This window comes from Falco rusticolus, chromosome 5, assembly GCF_015220075.1.
Source record: "Falco rusticolus isolate bFalRus1 chromosome 5, bFalRus1.pri, whole genome shotgun sequence".
Taxonomy (NCBI): domain Eukaryota; kingdom Metazoa; phylum Chordata; class Aves; order Falconiformes; family Falconidae; genus Falco; species Falco rusticolus.
Window position 1 is genome coordinate 9,426,350 of NC_051191.1, and position 13,718 is coordinate 9,440,067.

At 39.0% G+C, this 13,718-nt stretch overlaps 1 protein-coding gene across 1 annotated transcript in view; it reads left to right on the forward strand.

Annotated features, from left to right (window-relative positions):
- Positions 1 to 13,718, forward strand: part of CADPS2 (calcium dependent secretion activator 2) — a 323,439-nt gene that overhangs the window by 129,288 nt on the left and 180,433 nt on the right. Inside the window, exons 4-6 of the mRNA XM_037389390.1 lie at positions 5,178 to 5,258; positions 7,397 to 7,633; positions 11,750 to 11,871. Of these exons, the coding sequence (XP_037245287.1) occupies positions 5,178 to 5,258; positions 7,397 to 7,633; positions 11,750 to 11,871 (440 nt within the window). The remainder of the gene's footprint in view (positions 1 to 5,177; positions 5,259 to 7,396; positions 7,634 to 11,749; positions 11,872 to 13,718) is intronic.

A 13,718-nucleotide genomic window follows, 5' to 3' on the forward strand; every position in this document is an offset into this window, starting at 1 on the left:
TAACCTTACAGTCTTTCTTAAATGAGCAAATAATCTGAAAAGCGTAGACTTCATGCATATTCAAGACAGAGAGCAGCACGACCTGCTTGAAGATGAATGCTGAATCTGATTTAGCCTCATGTGGTGGCTGTTTGTAGCCTGACTGCCGCAAAGTTGATTTTTCAAAGGTTTGTAACTGGGGTAGAGTTCAACTGATTTTCAAACAGGGCCTGGCTAAACTTCAGATTCTCATTTCAAAGCAAGGTGGTGGAGGAGCTCTTTGACAAGATGGTCACCGTTTTTCTTACTACGGATTGTGGTGGGTTGACCGTGGCTGGATGCCAGGTGCCCACCAAAGCCGCTCTGTCACTCCCTCTGCAGCTGCGCAGGGGACAGAAGATACTGGGAAAGGCTCCTGGGCTCAGATAAGGGCAGGGAGAGATCACTCACCAGTTACTGTTCATGGGCAAAACAGACTCGACTGGGGGAAATTAGTTTAATTTATTAGCAATCAAGTCAGGGTAGGATAATAAGAGATAAACCCAAATCTTCCCGGGCTCGCCCGAGCGATGCAGGGGCCGGGGCTGGGGTCAGTCCCTCACACGCTGCCCCTGCTGCCCCTTCCCCCTCAGGGGGGCTCCTCACACCCCGCCCGGCTCCAGCCGGGGTCCCCCCGCGGGGCGCAGCCCCTCAGGCACAGCCGGCTCCAGCCGGGGTCCCCCGCGGGGCCACCAGCCCGGCCAGCAAACCTGCCCCAGCCCGGGCTCCTCTCCCCGCGGGGCCACAGGCCCTGCCAGGACCCTGCCCCAGCACGGGCTGCCCACGGGGTCACAGCCCCCTTCGGGCACCCCCTGCTCCAGCACCTGGAGCTCCTGCTCCCCCTGCTTCTGCACTTACCTGGCTGTCTGCAGGGTTGTTCCTCTCACGTGTTCTCACTCTCTCTGGCCACACTTGCCATTGCACAGGGTTTTTTTCCCCTTCTTCAGTACATTATCCCAGCGGTGCTACCACCATCACTGATGGGCTCGGCCTTGGCCAGCAACAGGTCCGTCTTGGAGCTGGCTGCCATGGGCTCCATGGCACATGGGGGAAGCTTCTAACAGCTTCTCACAGAAGCCACCCCTGGCACCCCCCACTACCAAAACCTTGCCATGCAAACCCCATACGTGGATGAAGCAGGGTATTGTCTTCCCCAGCCTCTTCATAAGCAATGGAGTGTTCTGGTTGAAACTGTTAAAGCAGAAATTTGGATTGGAAAGGTCCAGCCTGCCCTTTAGACGTCAACACTTAGATAAGCAACTGAAAACATCTTCGAGCAGGAATTGTCGAGCAGCTGGCATACTGGGGGGGTTGCCACTCCACTATTAATAAGGAAGTTTGTAGTAGAAGTGATTGCCCTTTTCAGAGTGAGGAAAAAATAAAGGCAAATTCAAGCATTAATAAATAAAAACATTTCTGCATGAATAGCTTGATGTCTAACAGTGGCGGGTTTATTTTAGTAGGTTGTTTTTATATGACACCATTGGGGGGAAAAAAGATGATGAGCTTCCACATTTTATTTTTTTTTTAACAGTAAGTAGCTCCTTATTCACCTAAGCATAGTCAATCGTAACTACTGAGTTTTTCTGAAGAAGCTTTTAAAATCCAAGTAATCATCTTTGCAAAGAGAAAGGGCACAAGTGACACAGCTGTCTTATTCATACTCTTGCTCAGTGGGGAATTCTCCTGCTGAATTAACTAGCCCTCAAAGGGGGAGTCACTGTCTTTGCCGAGGTTTTACAGGTTTGGGAGGCCAGGTATATGGCATTCAGGGGAAACATCAGTTTCTTTGGTCAGGACTTCTAATGTATTTTATACTGAAAACAGGCCTCTGGCGTCTGTAGAGTCTTCTGTAGTGATGTCCCCTGCTGCTAAAATACTGATTATTTGGTTATGTCAGGTTTAAGCGACATGAGGAGCATCTGTAGTGTTGGTGCAGTCAGTAAATAGCTATGGTGTATAATTATTACCATTGCAGAAAGCTGAAATGTTTTTATTAAATGGAATTTATGTGTACCCTCTTTTAAAATAATCTCTAAGGCTATAACTTTTTTTTAAAAAACCATGCCTTCATATTTAAGGGTGGGAAGTACTAGGTGATGCCATGTAAGTGCCATGTAAGTTATTCTTTAAAAAAAAAACAAACCAAAACCCTTTTGCTTGAATTCTAAGTGATTACCAATTAGTGATTCATTTTAACAAAATTTTAGTTACAATGCTGAGAAGAATCTGAGTTGTTATTCTGGAACATTACATTTATATTAATTTCTGTGCATAGTGGCGTATGCTTTTCTAGTTTTTATTTAACAGTTTAAAAATTAGTGCAGTGGTTGTCATAACTGTGTATTCCACAGATACCCTGGGTACGGGTTTGATCCACAAATAAGAAAAGGGTACACTTGCCGTTAACCCTCGTCACCATTTCCCGCCTGTACGGTGGGTTGTATCAAGTGTTTTCCCGATGTAAAAAAGTGGACAGAACTCACAGATTCCAAATACCACCTGTATTTTCAGAATCGGCGTAGTCTTACTGTTGTCGCTTCAGATATAAAGTATGATTGATTAGGCATTCATAACCACTGACTGCTTTGGTTGCAAAGTTGTTTTTCTTGCATTTTGTTGAATGTAGAATAAAACCAAGTAGAATGACCTTGCATGGAACGTGGTATCAAAGTTACTGTTTTTCTCATTGTCACTCCATTTTGCATGCTGCAAAAATGCTAACATCAACAACTTCTTATTAGGACAGCTGTGAACGACCTAGCAGTCATTCTTACTCTGTCACTTTTATCTAAGTAAAGCAGTACTCTTCAGTGTTTCACCTCTTCAGCTTCTTTTCATACCTTACAAAACATCATTGCATACATACATCAACAAAATCATTAAAATGTACAAGTCTTTCAGGCAGAAGACTGAAGTTTAAAAATAAGTAAGTAGGGAAATTAGCACATTTTTAAGCACTTGACTACAATCAGATAATGGGAAGTAATGCATACTTAAGGAAAAAATGCTAAGATTTGCAAAACCAGGTTACACCTTCAGTAATTGAATTATTATTTTGTGCATTTTTGAAATGGAAAAATAACTAAATATCAGTCTTTAAACAAAAGCTTTTGCCTCTTCAAATGAATTAATAATAGAGGCAGTCAATTAAGTTGTGCCTTGACACAGGAAAAAGTTCCTACCTTCATTCAGCTCTCCCACACCTTCCTTTTTGCAGAAATCAAAATTCAGTCATCAAAATTACCTTCAAGCACGTATTTTACAAGCATGTATTTTTCCAGCAATTGCCTGTCATGGGTTATGTTACTAAAGTAACGTCAACCTTCTCTTAGCCCAAAAAGGAAAACAAAATTCTTTTTCATGCTAGGCTGACATTCGTACTGATTAAACAAAAATAATTGCAAAAATTATGTGGTTGTAATACAGAGGAAAATAGAAATTAGAAATATTCTTGGTGACAAGTTCAATAAGCAGTCTCTTGTTCTGTTAAGAAATGAAAGAATACAAATTTGGGAACTTACTTGAAATACTGTTGTTGTATTCTGAAAACCTAAAATACTTGCTTTCATTGAGAACACTGTTCCCATTTATGCTCCCAGTCAAACTAGCAGCAGTTTTACAGACACGCTTGGTGGGAGGACTTTTCCAGTCTGGAACATGACCCATCTTTTACTCTCTAGCTTAAACTTGAGCCTCCTTTGGGGACACCATCAGCTTCTGTTCTCTTGCTTTCTGGTAGTCTGGATCAGTTCCTGCAAGGAACTTGTGAGACGCCAGATTGCACAGGTGACAGATTACATGTTCTGTTGTTGCTTCCGTACTGGTGGTGGAAAACTCTTCATCCTGTTTCTAAATGTGGTCAGATTTGCATTAAGCATAATGCTGCAATTGACCTGTAAGCACTGGATAGTGTCTTTTTAATTATTCCTTTTGTAAGTTGGATTTTGAAAGAAAAAAATGCCCAGTTTTCAGAAATGCTTTGGTTCAATAAGATTTAACAAATTTAGTTAAGGAGCATTGCAAAAAAGATGGTTTATGTATTTGGCCTGATGCACTAAATAGCAGTTTTACTTAAAAACCTTAGTTTTATGTAATGAATCATTTACCAAACTAATTGTGCGTTCTGTAGCTGAAGATCTCATTTAATTAGAGAACTAGTTTTTGCCAGTTTACATCCCTAATCAATTTAAGGCTTTTTTAGTGAAGAGTAATTCAGGTAATTCAGGTATCCTTAAACCTTAGCTGCATACTAAATCCACTGGAGTTGTATCAGCGTGTTGCATCGTGTCTGCGGTTAGCCCTAGGGACAGAGAGAGCCCTCCACTGGGACTCTGTCCTTGTTTGGCATTTTTCCAGGTAAGAAGGCAGGTTGTGCTTGATCTCTTCCAGAAACATCCATCTTCTTCCTCTTAACTGGCTGTGCAGGTCAGGGCACTGAGGTGAAGCCCTGCTTCTGCAAACTCCCCACCGCTCCCTTAATAAGTAAACAGGTGGAAAATGAGTTGGGGAGTCTCCTTTCTGTTGAGACCTGGCTGCTCTGTTGAGGTGAAGAGATGCATCCTTCCCCTTTACCTCCCTGATGGAAGTCAGATGCTTAGCCATCAGTGTTCCCTAAGTATGAAGATACTGGAAGCTCAAAAACTGGATATGCCTTGATGTGAGTAGTTGGCCAATATTTGGGGAAAAGAGCTATGCAAATGAGAGAATACCACACTTGGAAGGCACAGCCCCACAGCTTTCCTTCACTATACCTATGTATTCCTATACTCCTATACAGGAACTCATGGCACCAAAAAGCAGATTTCCTTGCAAACATTTTCTAAGCTAGTCTGTCAGTCCAGTTTTCTGCTTCATGAAAAAATGTTTTCAGCTGCTATTTTCATAAGGAAATAATACTACTTCTGTTCTGCGTAAGTATTAAAAATTCAAGGGAATGCTGGCTACCCTTCAGGGACCCTGACTGCCATGGGTAACTGGTGGCCCAAACATTCTTTTCATCTTGGTAAGACTCAAAGCCATGTATTTACTTAGTGTTTCACTGGTTTTAAGATGAAAAGGGTGAAATTAATTTCTCTCTGTTTTTTACTGCATTACTTGCTATAAAGTTAAAATATAATGCGCGTTTCTCACAGTTAACTTTTTGTTCCCTATCCAAGTTGGATAATGGAGATGAGCAAGCAGCCCAGATCAGACGTGAACTAGATGGACGACTGCAATTGGCAGAACAAATGGCAAGGGTAAGTGTCTGCTTTCACATACCAAAAGCATATCTTTATATGAGATTGAGTGGGATGATACTTAGTGCATGTTTCCAGTCTCTGTTTTTAAAATTAAGCAGAAGATCATTTCAACACAGTCAGGCAGATGCATTTCTTTCTGCTCTGAGTATCTGTATCGACAGGGGTAGGGAGAAAGCATAACTTGGTTTTGGAAAATCATATGCTGTGTGATCCTATGTTTCCTTCATCAGCAAGAACAGTGGTGAAGTAAAGGGTATGTTATTTTCACATTTGGGTTTATGTATTTTGGAACTAAAATGTCATCTTTTATATTCACAAGTGCTTTCTGCTTTGCTTAGGGTATAACCATAATGTTTATGTCTTACTACAGGTTATACATGATATACTTTTCAAGTATATATAACATATTTTACTTTTACAGATTAAGTTCATAATGGTTATATTAGTATTGCAAGTAACAAACTATGAGTGAATCTTGTAGGTCAGAGTAGTGATGATTGGGTAAATTAAAATTTTTTTTGTACATTTTTTTCTCTCCTACAACTTGCATTTTATTTGAGTGGACAGGATTATGCCCTTCTATATTAAACGTCACAGGTGGTGTTGGCATTGTCCCTGGCCATATCTTACTAAATTTTGGGGAAAGACTCCTTTGTCGCAAAAGGGCAATCTCAAGTCTCTTCAGTCTTCTGTGAAGCCTGGGCTTACAATCAAATTTTTCCAATAACCCTGTGTTTGCTCTATTGTCCTCTTGCTTTTAGCTCCAAAAGTTACAAAATATTGGAAGGATGTATGTTATGCTCTGTGTGCAGAAAAAAATTGTAGTATATTAATATAATGTCAATTGTAAAGCAGTTAAGATTCGCTCGTTTCTTTACAAGTAAAAAATTATCATTTAGGACTATGAAGTTCATAAATAACAACCTGGAGGTGTAATCTTCCTCAAAAGTAAAATGCTGTCCATAATAGTTTCAAATTAATTTTAAATAAAGTGAAAATTATGAGCACTATTTAAACCATATAAATCTTGTTCATTCTGTCTCTGATGTACATACACTGCCCAGCTATAGATTCTTTAAAGAAAAATTTATTTATCCATTTTTTTACCCAAACCTTTACTTGAAAATTTTCGTGGTTGCCACAGTGTCAACTGCACAGTTTTGCACAGAATAAGGAACTCCATGTCCTGCATGGTACATCCAAGTCACAAATCAGAGTTTTCATATATCTCTTTTAAACTACTTAAGATGCAGGGGGGTTTGTGGTGGACTTTGACAGCTAGTCCTAATTCTAGGGTCTGTGAGAATGATTAAGGTCGTTTAAGTCAAGCAATCAAATGCTACAAAATATGAACTTTATTCTTGGAGATCAAAACCAAGCTCCTCAAAAACCTTTTAGATCCTAGATTATGTTTTCTAGTATCTTTGTGGGTAAAGAATAGGGTACTCAGTATTCAATAGTGGGAGAAACTGCATAAAAGTGGCTCTGTACATGTTCATATATATGCATTATGTATGTTTACATGTTCCCTCTTTGTTATAAAGACAGTAATTAAAAAATATTATCAAACTCCAACAGAGAAAAAAAGTTATTTTTAAGTTCTAACAGAAATGTTTAAAATAATCCCATGTGTAATAATTCAGTGTTACTTTCAAAATGAATAGCCTATTATTAAAAATGGAAGTAAACAATGATAGGAATGTCATGTCATGGTTGTAGTTTAACAGCTTTGTGTTAGAAGCATGGATATGATTGACTTCCTATTGGAAGCATGGGAAATGATTGAAGTAACAAATTTGTTAGTGTATAGTTTGTTTCGTCATTTTATGAAACATTTGAAGGTAACATCAAAGGTATATTATCAATTGATACACTTAAAACACGTGTATTAGAAATATGTTATATGTACATATACAACCTGGGTTTACAGTTAAATGATTCTAGGGGGCAGGAGGTTCCATTTTTACAAATGCCTTCCCATTACTCTTTTGAAGATATAAAAAGAGACAGTGGAATTAAGACTTTTCTTTTTATTCAATATCTCTTAACTGAGAGCAAATTATTAAATTAACACGATGTATTATGTGGGATGATAATTTTTTTTTCTCCCTAACTTTTAAAATATATCTTCCAAGGAAAGAAAATTCCCAAAATTTGTAACAAGAGAAATGGAGAGCATGTACATAGAAGAGTTGCGGTCTTCAGTGAATTTGCTGATGGCAAATCTGGAAAGCCTTCCAGTGTCTAAAGGTGGGCCGGAATTTAAACTGCAGAAGTTAAAGCGATCACAGAATTCTGCATTCTTGGACATAGGAGATGAAAATGAGGTTCAGCTGTCGAAGTCTGATGTGGTCCTCTCCTTCACATTAGAGGTAATCAGATATTTCACAGAAAACCTAACAGTTTGAATTACTAGAACATCTATGTCTTGATACTTACTTGTTATTAGTCCTTCCTTTATCATTTGAAAATTTATGTTAAAGAAGTAAATTATTCTTTGTTCCTTTGGTAATTAGGTGTTAGAATACAGCTATATGATGCATTTTCCTCTTGCACTGGTAGTTGCATTTGGACCCACACAGCAATGTGGCCAGTTGAATCTCCCACACAAATGTAACTTTAAATGAATACCAGTACATTAAATGCCCAAGTGTATTTTTGAACGTAATAATGAAACACTGTTGTTATCAGGAACTCATTAATAGAATTTTACAAACAAGTTGTGTTTTCTCACTGAAAACATTTAGAGAAGAACAAAACAAAACCAAAAATTTACTGGTGGTCGTAGCAAGAGTTTTTAAATTTCTGCATTTTCCTCAAGAAACTAGCTCATGTTCACTGAGATTATGCAGGAAGTCTGGTGTATAGGTATGGAGTCTTAAACCATATAGAGCTCAACTGACCTCAAGAGGAAACCACAAACAGTGCTAGTTACTTAAACATAGCTGATGACAGCATCATAGCTCAGGTCCAGTTCCGAAAATGTTTGTATCAGGGAATGCTGATGTCTCTTTCAGTAATAGAATCAAAACATTTCCAGAGTGTGTATTGTGTATTTGTTGATCAGAAGGTGCCACGCTTGTGCTGTGCACTTGAAATGGCTTTAGTTTATTTAAGACAACAGCTAATGTTACAGAATAAATATTTCAACTGTTAAATGACTTTAAAAAGCTTTGTCTTTTAAACAATGCTTTTTCTTAAGGGAGACAGGCATCTGCTTTTTTCATGTAATGTTGAAAATTCAGATCAATTTTTGTCTCCCATGTCATCAATATACACATAGAATTTAAAAAAATGTCAAAAATGGACAGATGAAAAAGTTTAAATCCTTTGTATAACAGAGAAATTACTTATACCACTGTATGCAATTTTATTATATGAGCTAATAATGTGAAAGCCCAACATCAGATTTCATAGGAAGATCCCTCATTCTATACGCCAAAAAGTATGAGTTCATCAAGCGTGTAAAGCTGGAGTGCAGGCCTTAGTACTGAAGTGTAGGAAATGATATTTTTATAACTCTTGTGCTGAATCCTGTATGTCTCCATCACACGTGCTGTGTCTGCCTCAAGTGGTATACCAGCCCTGGAATGGCCCATAAACAGCAATACCAAAAAGCAGTTGTGAAGCACCCAAAAAGTACCTAAAAATTTTTTGTTGATAATGTTTTCTGTCTTCAAGAAAGTTTGCTTGGTGAGGGATGTAAGAAGAAAAGCTTTCGCTGTGCCTCTAGAGAGAAATACTAAGTGTGTACTAAATGTCATGTGATATTTGGGGGAAAAACAGATTAAGATGGAAACAATGATGAAATTAAAAATGACAGAGATACAATTTGCAGTGGATTTGAAAAATTTTGCTTTGTTTACAGCCCTTCCCCTCTCATACCAGAAATGTAGACTATATGATTTGGTGAACTGTGCTTTTTTTTCCACCCCTGCCCCGCCCATCACTGATGAAGAAAACATAAAATGTTCTGCAAGGTTGGTAACGTAGCGTTCATCCTTTGCAAAGCACAGAATTAAAGTGTTACTCTACATGTAGCAGTTTTTACTAGGGCAAATTTTCATTTTAAGCATGACATTACCCACATAAGTTGAGTTTCTTGCTGGACAAGTATGTGCCTATCTTACTCTTGGGAAGCTAAATCTCAGAGGACACAAGTGCAAAAGGAAACAGCTGAACTGATAACTCATTTAGACTGAAACGTGGACGACCTGCTTTCTTTCTGTGCAGATGTGAAATAATAAAAGCTGATTGCATTTCCTTGGAGATAGAATACTTGATTTTTGGAAAATGTGAGGTCATGTGTGCACAATTCCGTATTTCTTGAACATGTGACATATCCAGGTCATGTCTTGTGTGGTGTGGCTTAACTAAGTTGTAGAGTAACCAGCAAAATCCCAGCTGAGGGTCGCTGCACAGGCACCTGACATCTACAATATGTCTAAACGTTAGGACAGAGTATAAGAACTCAATCGTAATTTCTTGGTAGGGGGGAATGTGGCTGGAGTTTGTGCTGGCACTGCATGTTATTAAGACAGAACAGGAAAAGTTGTTAGTAACATTTACAATGTACTGGAGGGAATGGACCTTGCTGGCTAAGGTCAGAGACCCCCTTGCACATTACTGCAAGCAACAGTGACTGGTTTTGCAAGTTAGATGTTTCCTCTACCGTAGCCTGTTGCAGAAATTTCTAAAATAAATAAATAAAATATCAAAGGAGTAGGAGAGTCTTAATCACTTATGATGTTCAGCTGTTGGACAGCTTCAGAAATAGACGAGCAATATTTAGGAAGCTGTTTATCAGCTAATGAGCTAGTAAGTCAGCTAGTGGCAGTTTCCTTCCCCACTAAATGCAACTTTTTTCCATTGGTGGAATCCAGACTTGCTACCAAAGACGAATAAATAAATTTGTGCAATAAAATTGGAAACTCAAGGAAAAGAAGTAACATGAGAATGAATAAACATGAAGGCTGCATTCAACAAGGACATAGGTTTCACATGTGGGAAGACTGGATAGGCAGTATTAGCTGGAAGGATCTCTAATGCAGTCTCTCAGTGATCATTGATCATTATAATAACTGCTTGAATTCCTGGACCACAAAAGATGGGGGAAACAGATGATTATGTCATCCTCCCTGAACCGCTGTTGTTATTTATAAAGCACAATAGGCAGTGTTGATAATTTATGAGTAATGTTAAAATGTTTTAAACTATCAATGACTGTCATCTCACTGTAATATTACCAAACTAGCAATTTTACAAGATATCTAACTATTACTAAGATTCTGGGAGTTTTAAAGTACAAAGGATTTTATAACTAGGGGTAAAGTCTGGCTTAACGTACTTGAATTGAAACAAACAGGCAAATATGCAAAAAGTTTATTAGTGAAATATTTTAGTAGTTCCTTGCTGACTTAAGAAACCAATTGCCTCTAATAAGAATAAAGGTAGTCATTACTTTTGTCACCTTTAAAACAAACAAATACTGGTTTTCATGTGTAGTTTAGCTGAGGACAGCTTCTCTGCTATTTAAACAAACTGTGTTTTTCCCAGTTTCTTCTCATAGGCCCAAATGGGTCTGGAAAGAAAAGCAGCTTTTCCAAAGCAAGCAGGGAAACCTGACTTTCTTCTCAAATCTTCTCTGAATTAGAAACATCTGAAGTGTAAAAATTCCAATAATTTCACACTGTGACAAACTGTAAGACTTATAAAAGGCAGAGAGCATTTGAAGTAGGGCTGCATTTGGCTCGTATGAGCTATAACTGAATAGTTTAGAGGAAAAAATACGGGATCTGCCAAGCTCAGAATTTCCCTGGTAAGGATGTTTCTCAGGGTGCAGATGGTAGAGGTGGCTTTTTCCCTTTCTCTTCCCCCCTGTCCCCATATGCATGCTGAACCTGACTGCGAGTACTGAGCCAGGAGAAGGAAAAGAGGTAGGTAGTGGGGGAAAAAAAATACAGCAGCTGATAGCGATGCTCTGACCTGCCTCATGCTCATCACACCACCAAATCGCTTCTGAGATTCAGGGGTTGCAACGTCCAGTGTCACAGCACCATGATTAACCTCTCAAGATGTGATCAGTGTACTTACTCGTCTTGTTTACATCCAACTTGGTAACCTATTCATTCTATAAATACATATTTACATGATAGTTTAAAAGATACATTTCCTCATGTACTAAGATTTAGAATTATATTTAGACATTAGTCTCAAATTCAACTACTAGCATTTAAATTATGATTGGAGTGAGGTGTTGGTTGTTGTCCAAGTAGAAACAGCAAAAATTTCAATTGCTACTATATGTTGTTGAAAGTGGAAAAAGAAAGCAAAATTAAAACTCTTCACCAGCTGTGAAGATTTGAGTGAGTGGGGTTTGGGGGTATTATTTATTACATTGTTTTTTTACCTGTGTGAAGCTTAGTACTGCAATAGCTGTGCTACGTAATGTTTTCTGAAGGATAAACTATTTGCTTTCTTTTCATTAGATCGTTATAATGGAGGTACAAGGTTTAAAGTCAGTCGCTCCCAATCGAATAGTCTACTGCACCATGGAAGTGGAAGGGGGCGAGAAGCTTCAGACGGACCAAGCAGAAGCTTCCAGGCCACAGTAAGTCACTCTGTTAATGCTGTATCCAGCATCTCTTTCCTTCATATCATGGGAGAACCTACCTATCTTTACAGTTTTTACAATGAAGTTAGCGCTAGGTTATATGAAGATTTGTCCTGGGTAGTTATCTTAAATTGTTTCTGGAAAATGAAAATACAAATAATAGCTATTTATGGTGAAGTAAAGGACAAAGTGTGAGTGCTGTCCAAATGAATGTCATTGAATGTGTGTGTGAGGAAAAGAGCTAGAGACTGCATCCTCTGAAAATACCAACCTCTCGATGGATGTTAGCCTGAGGTGGTTTTATGTATTCTAGGTTAATGTGCAGGTGGCCTTGTGGAGTGTAACTTGTCCAATTGGTGGAAAATCAATACTCAGTAATCAATCTTGAAAAAGCTTACTCACCTGCTGAGCCTATTTCATTTTAAATTATAGGATCCACTTCTTTCAATTAATTTTTGAGAGAGGCAGTCTGCAAACTGACTTGGAGGGAATAACTCATGTCGTCTGTAGTTGAACTAGTCAGAGTGACAGAGAAGAAGAAAATTAAGTGTGGGGTTTTTGGTTGATTTGTTTGACCTACACGCTGAATTCACATACTTTTCTCTCTGTTAAAATATCATTTGGAATCTTTTGTAGATAACTTTACAGACAGCGCGCTGGGGTTTCACTAGCACCATAGTGTGCCTTGGGAAAGACAATTTAAAAATTGCAGTTGCTACAGTCTCTGAGAAAACATCTTTGACAGAGTTGGGAATGTAGTTTGTATTCCATTCAGACCACAAATACAGATTTCTGTTAGGCAAAATTATAAGCACAGAGTTTTTATCTGTCCCTTCTGGGGTTGGGAGGAGGAGGAGGAGATCTAATTTGGTAGACTTTCTCCTAGTTGCAGCAAATTTCATTGGCAAGTAAGCCAGCAGCCTGCTCCAGTAACATATTCAAACAGCTTTGCAGAAATCTGAATATGTGGGACAAGACGTCGAATTCACTTGCCGCAGTCCCTGGCTGTGTTCCTTCTCTGGGACACAGGAATGCTCAGTCTTGTCATTTACACGTAGGACGCAAGGAACTTCTAAAACCAACAGCAGCGCAAAAGACATACAGATGTGTGCGTTGAAGCAAGGTCATAAGTGTGTGTGCAACATCCCCTGCTCATTTGTGGACCTGTCGGGGCATTCTCTGGTGGCTTGGAGTCCCATGAGACTCACAAGGTTTTCTCATGGAGGGCGCATCTCCAAGCTGTGCTTTGTCTTCATGCTCAGGGTTGCTCTCAGGCTGTGCCCTGCAATGAGTGCCTACAACCTTTGCCTGCTGTCACAGTCAAGGTTCCTGTTTCTTCTGATGGTGTGTCTCTCTTTTTCCTCACCCTTGAACCTGCTAGCTTGTGTTTTAAAGACTCAGTTAACCTCTGATGTCATTGGTATGGGTCTTCAGATCTCCCTGAATCACATAGAATACACCAATTCTTGAGTTTCGGGCACAGTTATTCTCTTTCCAGAATTCAGTCTGTAGATGTTAAGGGTTTTGTTTCTTTCTAGTACTTCCAGATATGGTGAACAAAACATGGTAGGGATGGGTCATGGTCAGTTCATGGTTTACTTATTACATACTGAGGGCTGCAAGTTAAGGTAAGGGTCGTAAAACCAGTCAGAAGGTATACATTGTGTGCATACATCTGATAATAACAGATTAGTTGATTTTCCTACCTGACAAAGTAGAAACTTTGTGAAAAGGAAGTTTCAGAATAGACGAAGTCAATATGAGAACAACTGGAGTGTTTCTGGGAAAAGGGCTGATGTTAGGACCTGCTTTGATCTTGTAAACAATGTAGTGGGTTTCAGGCT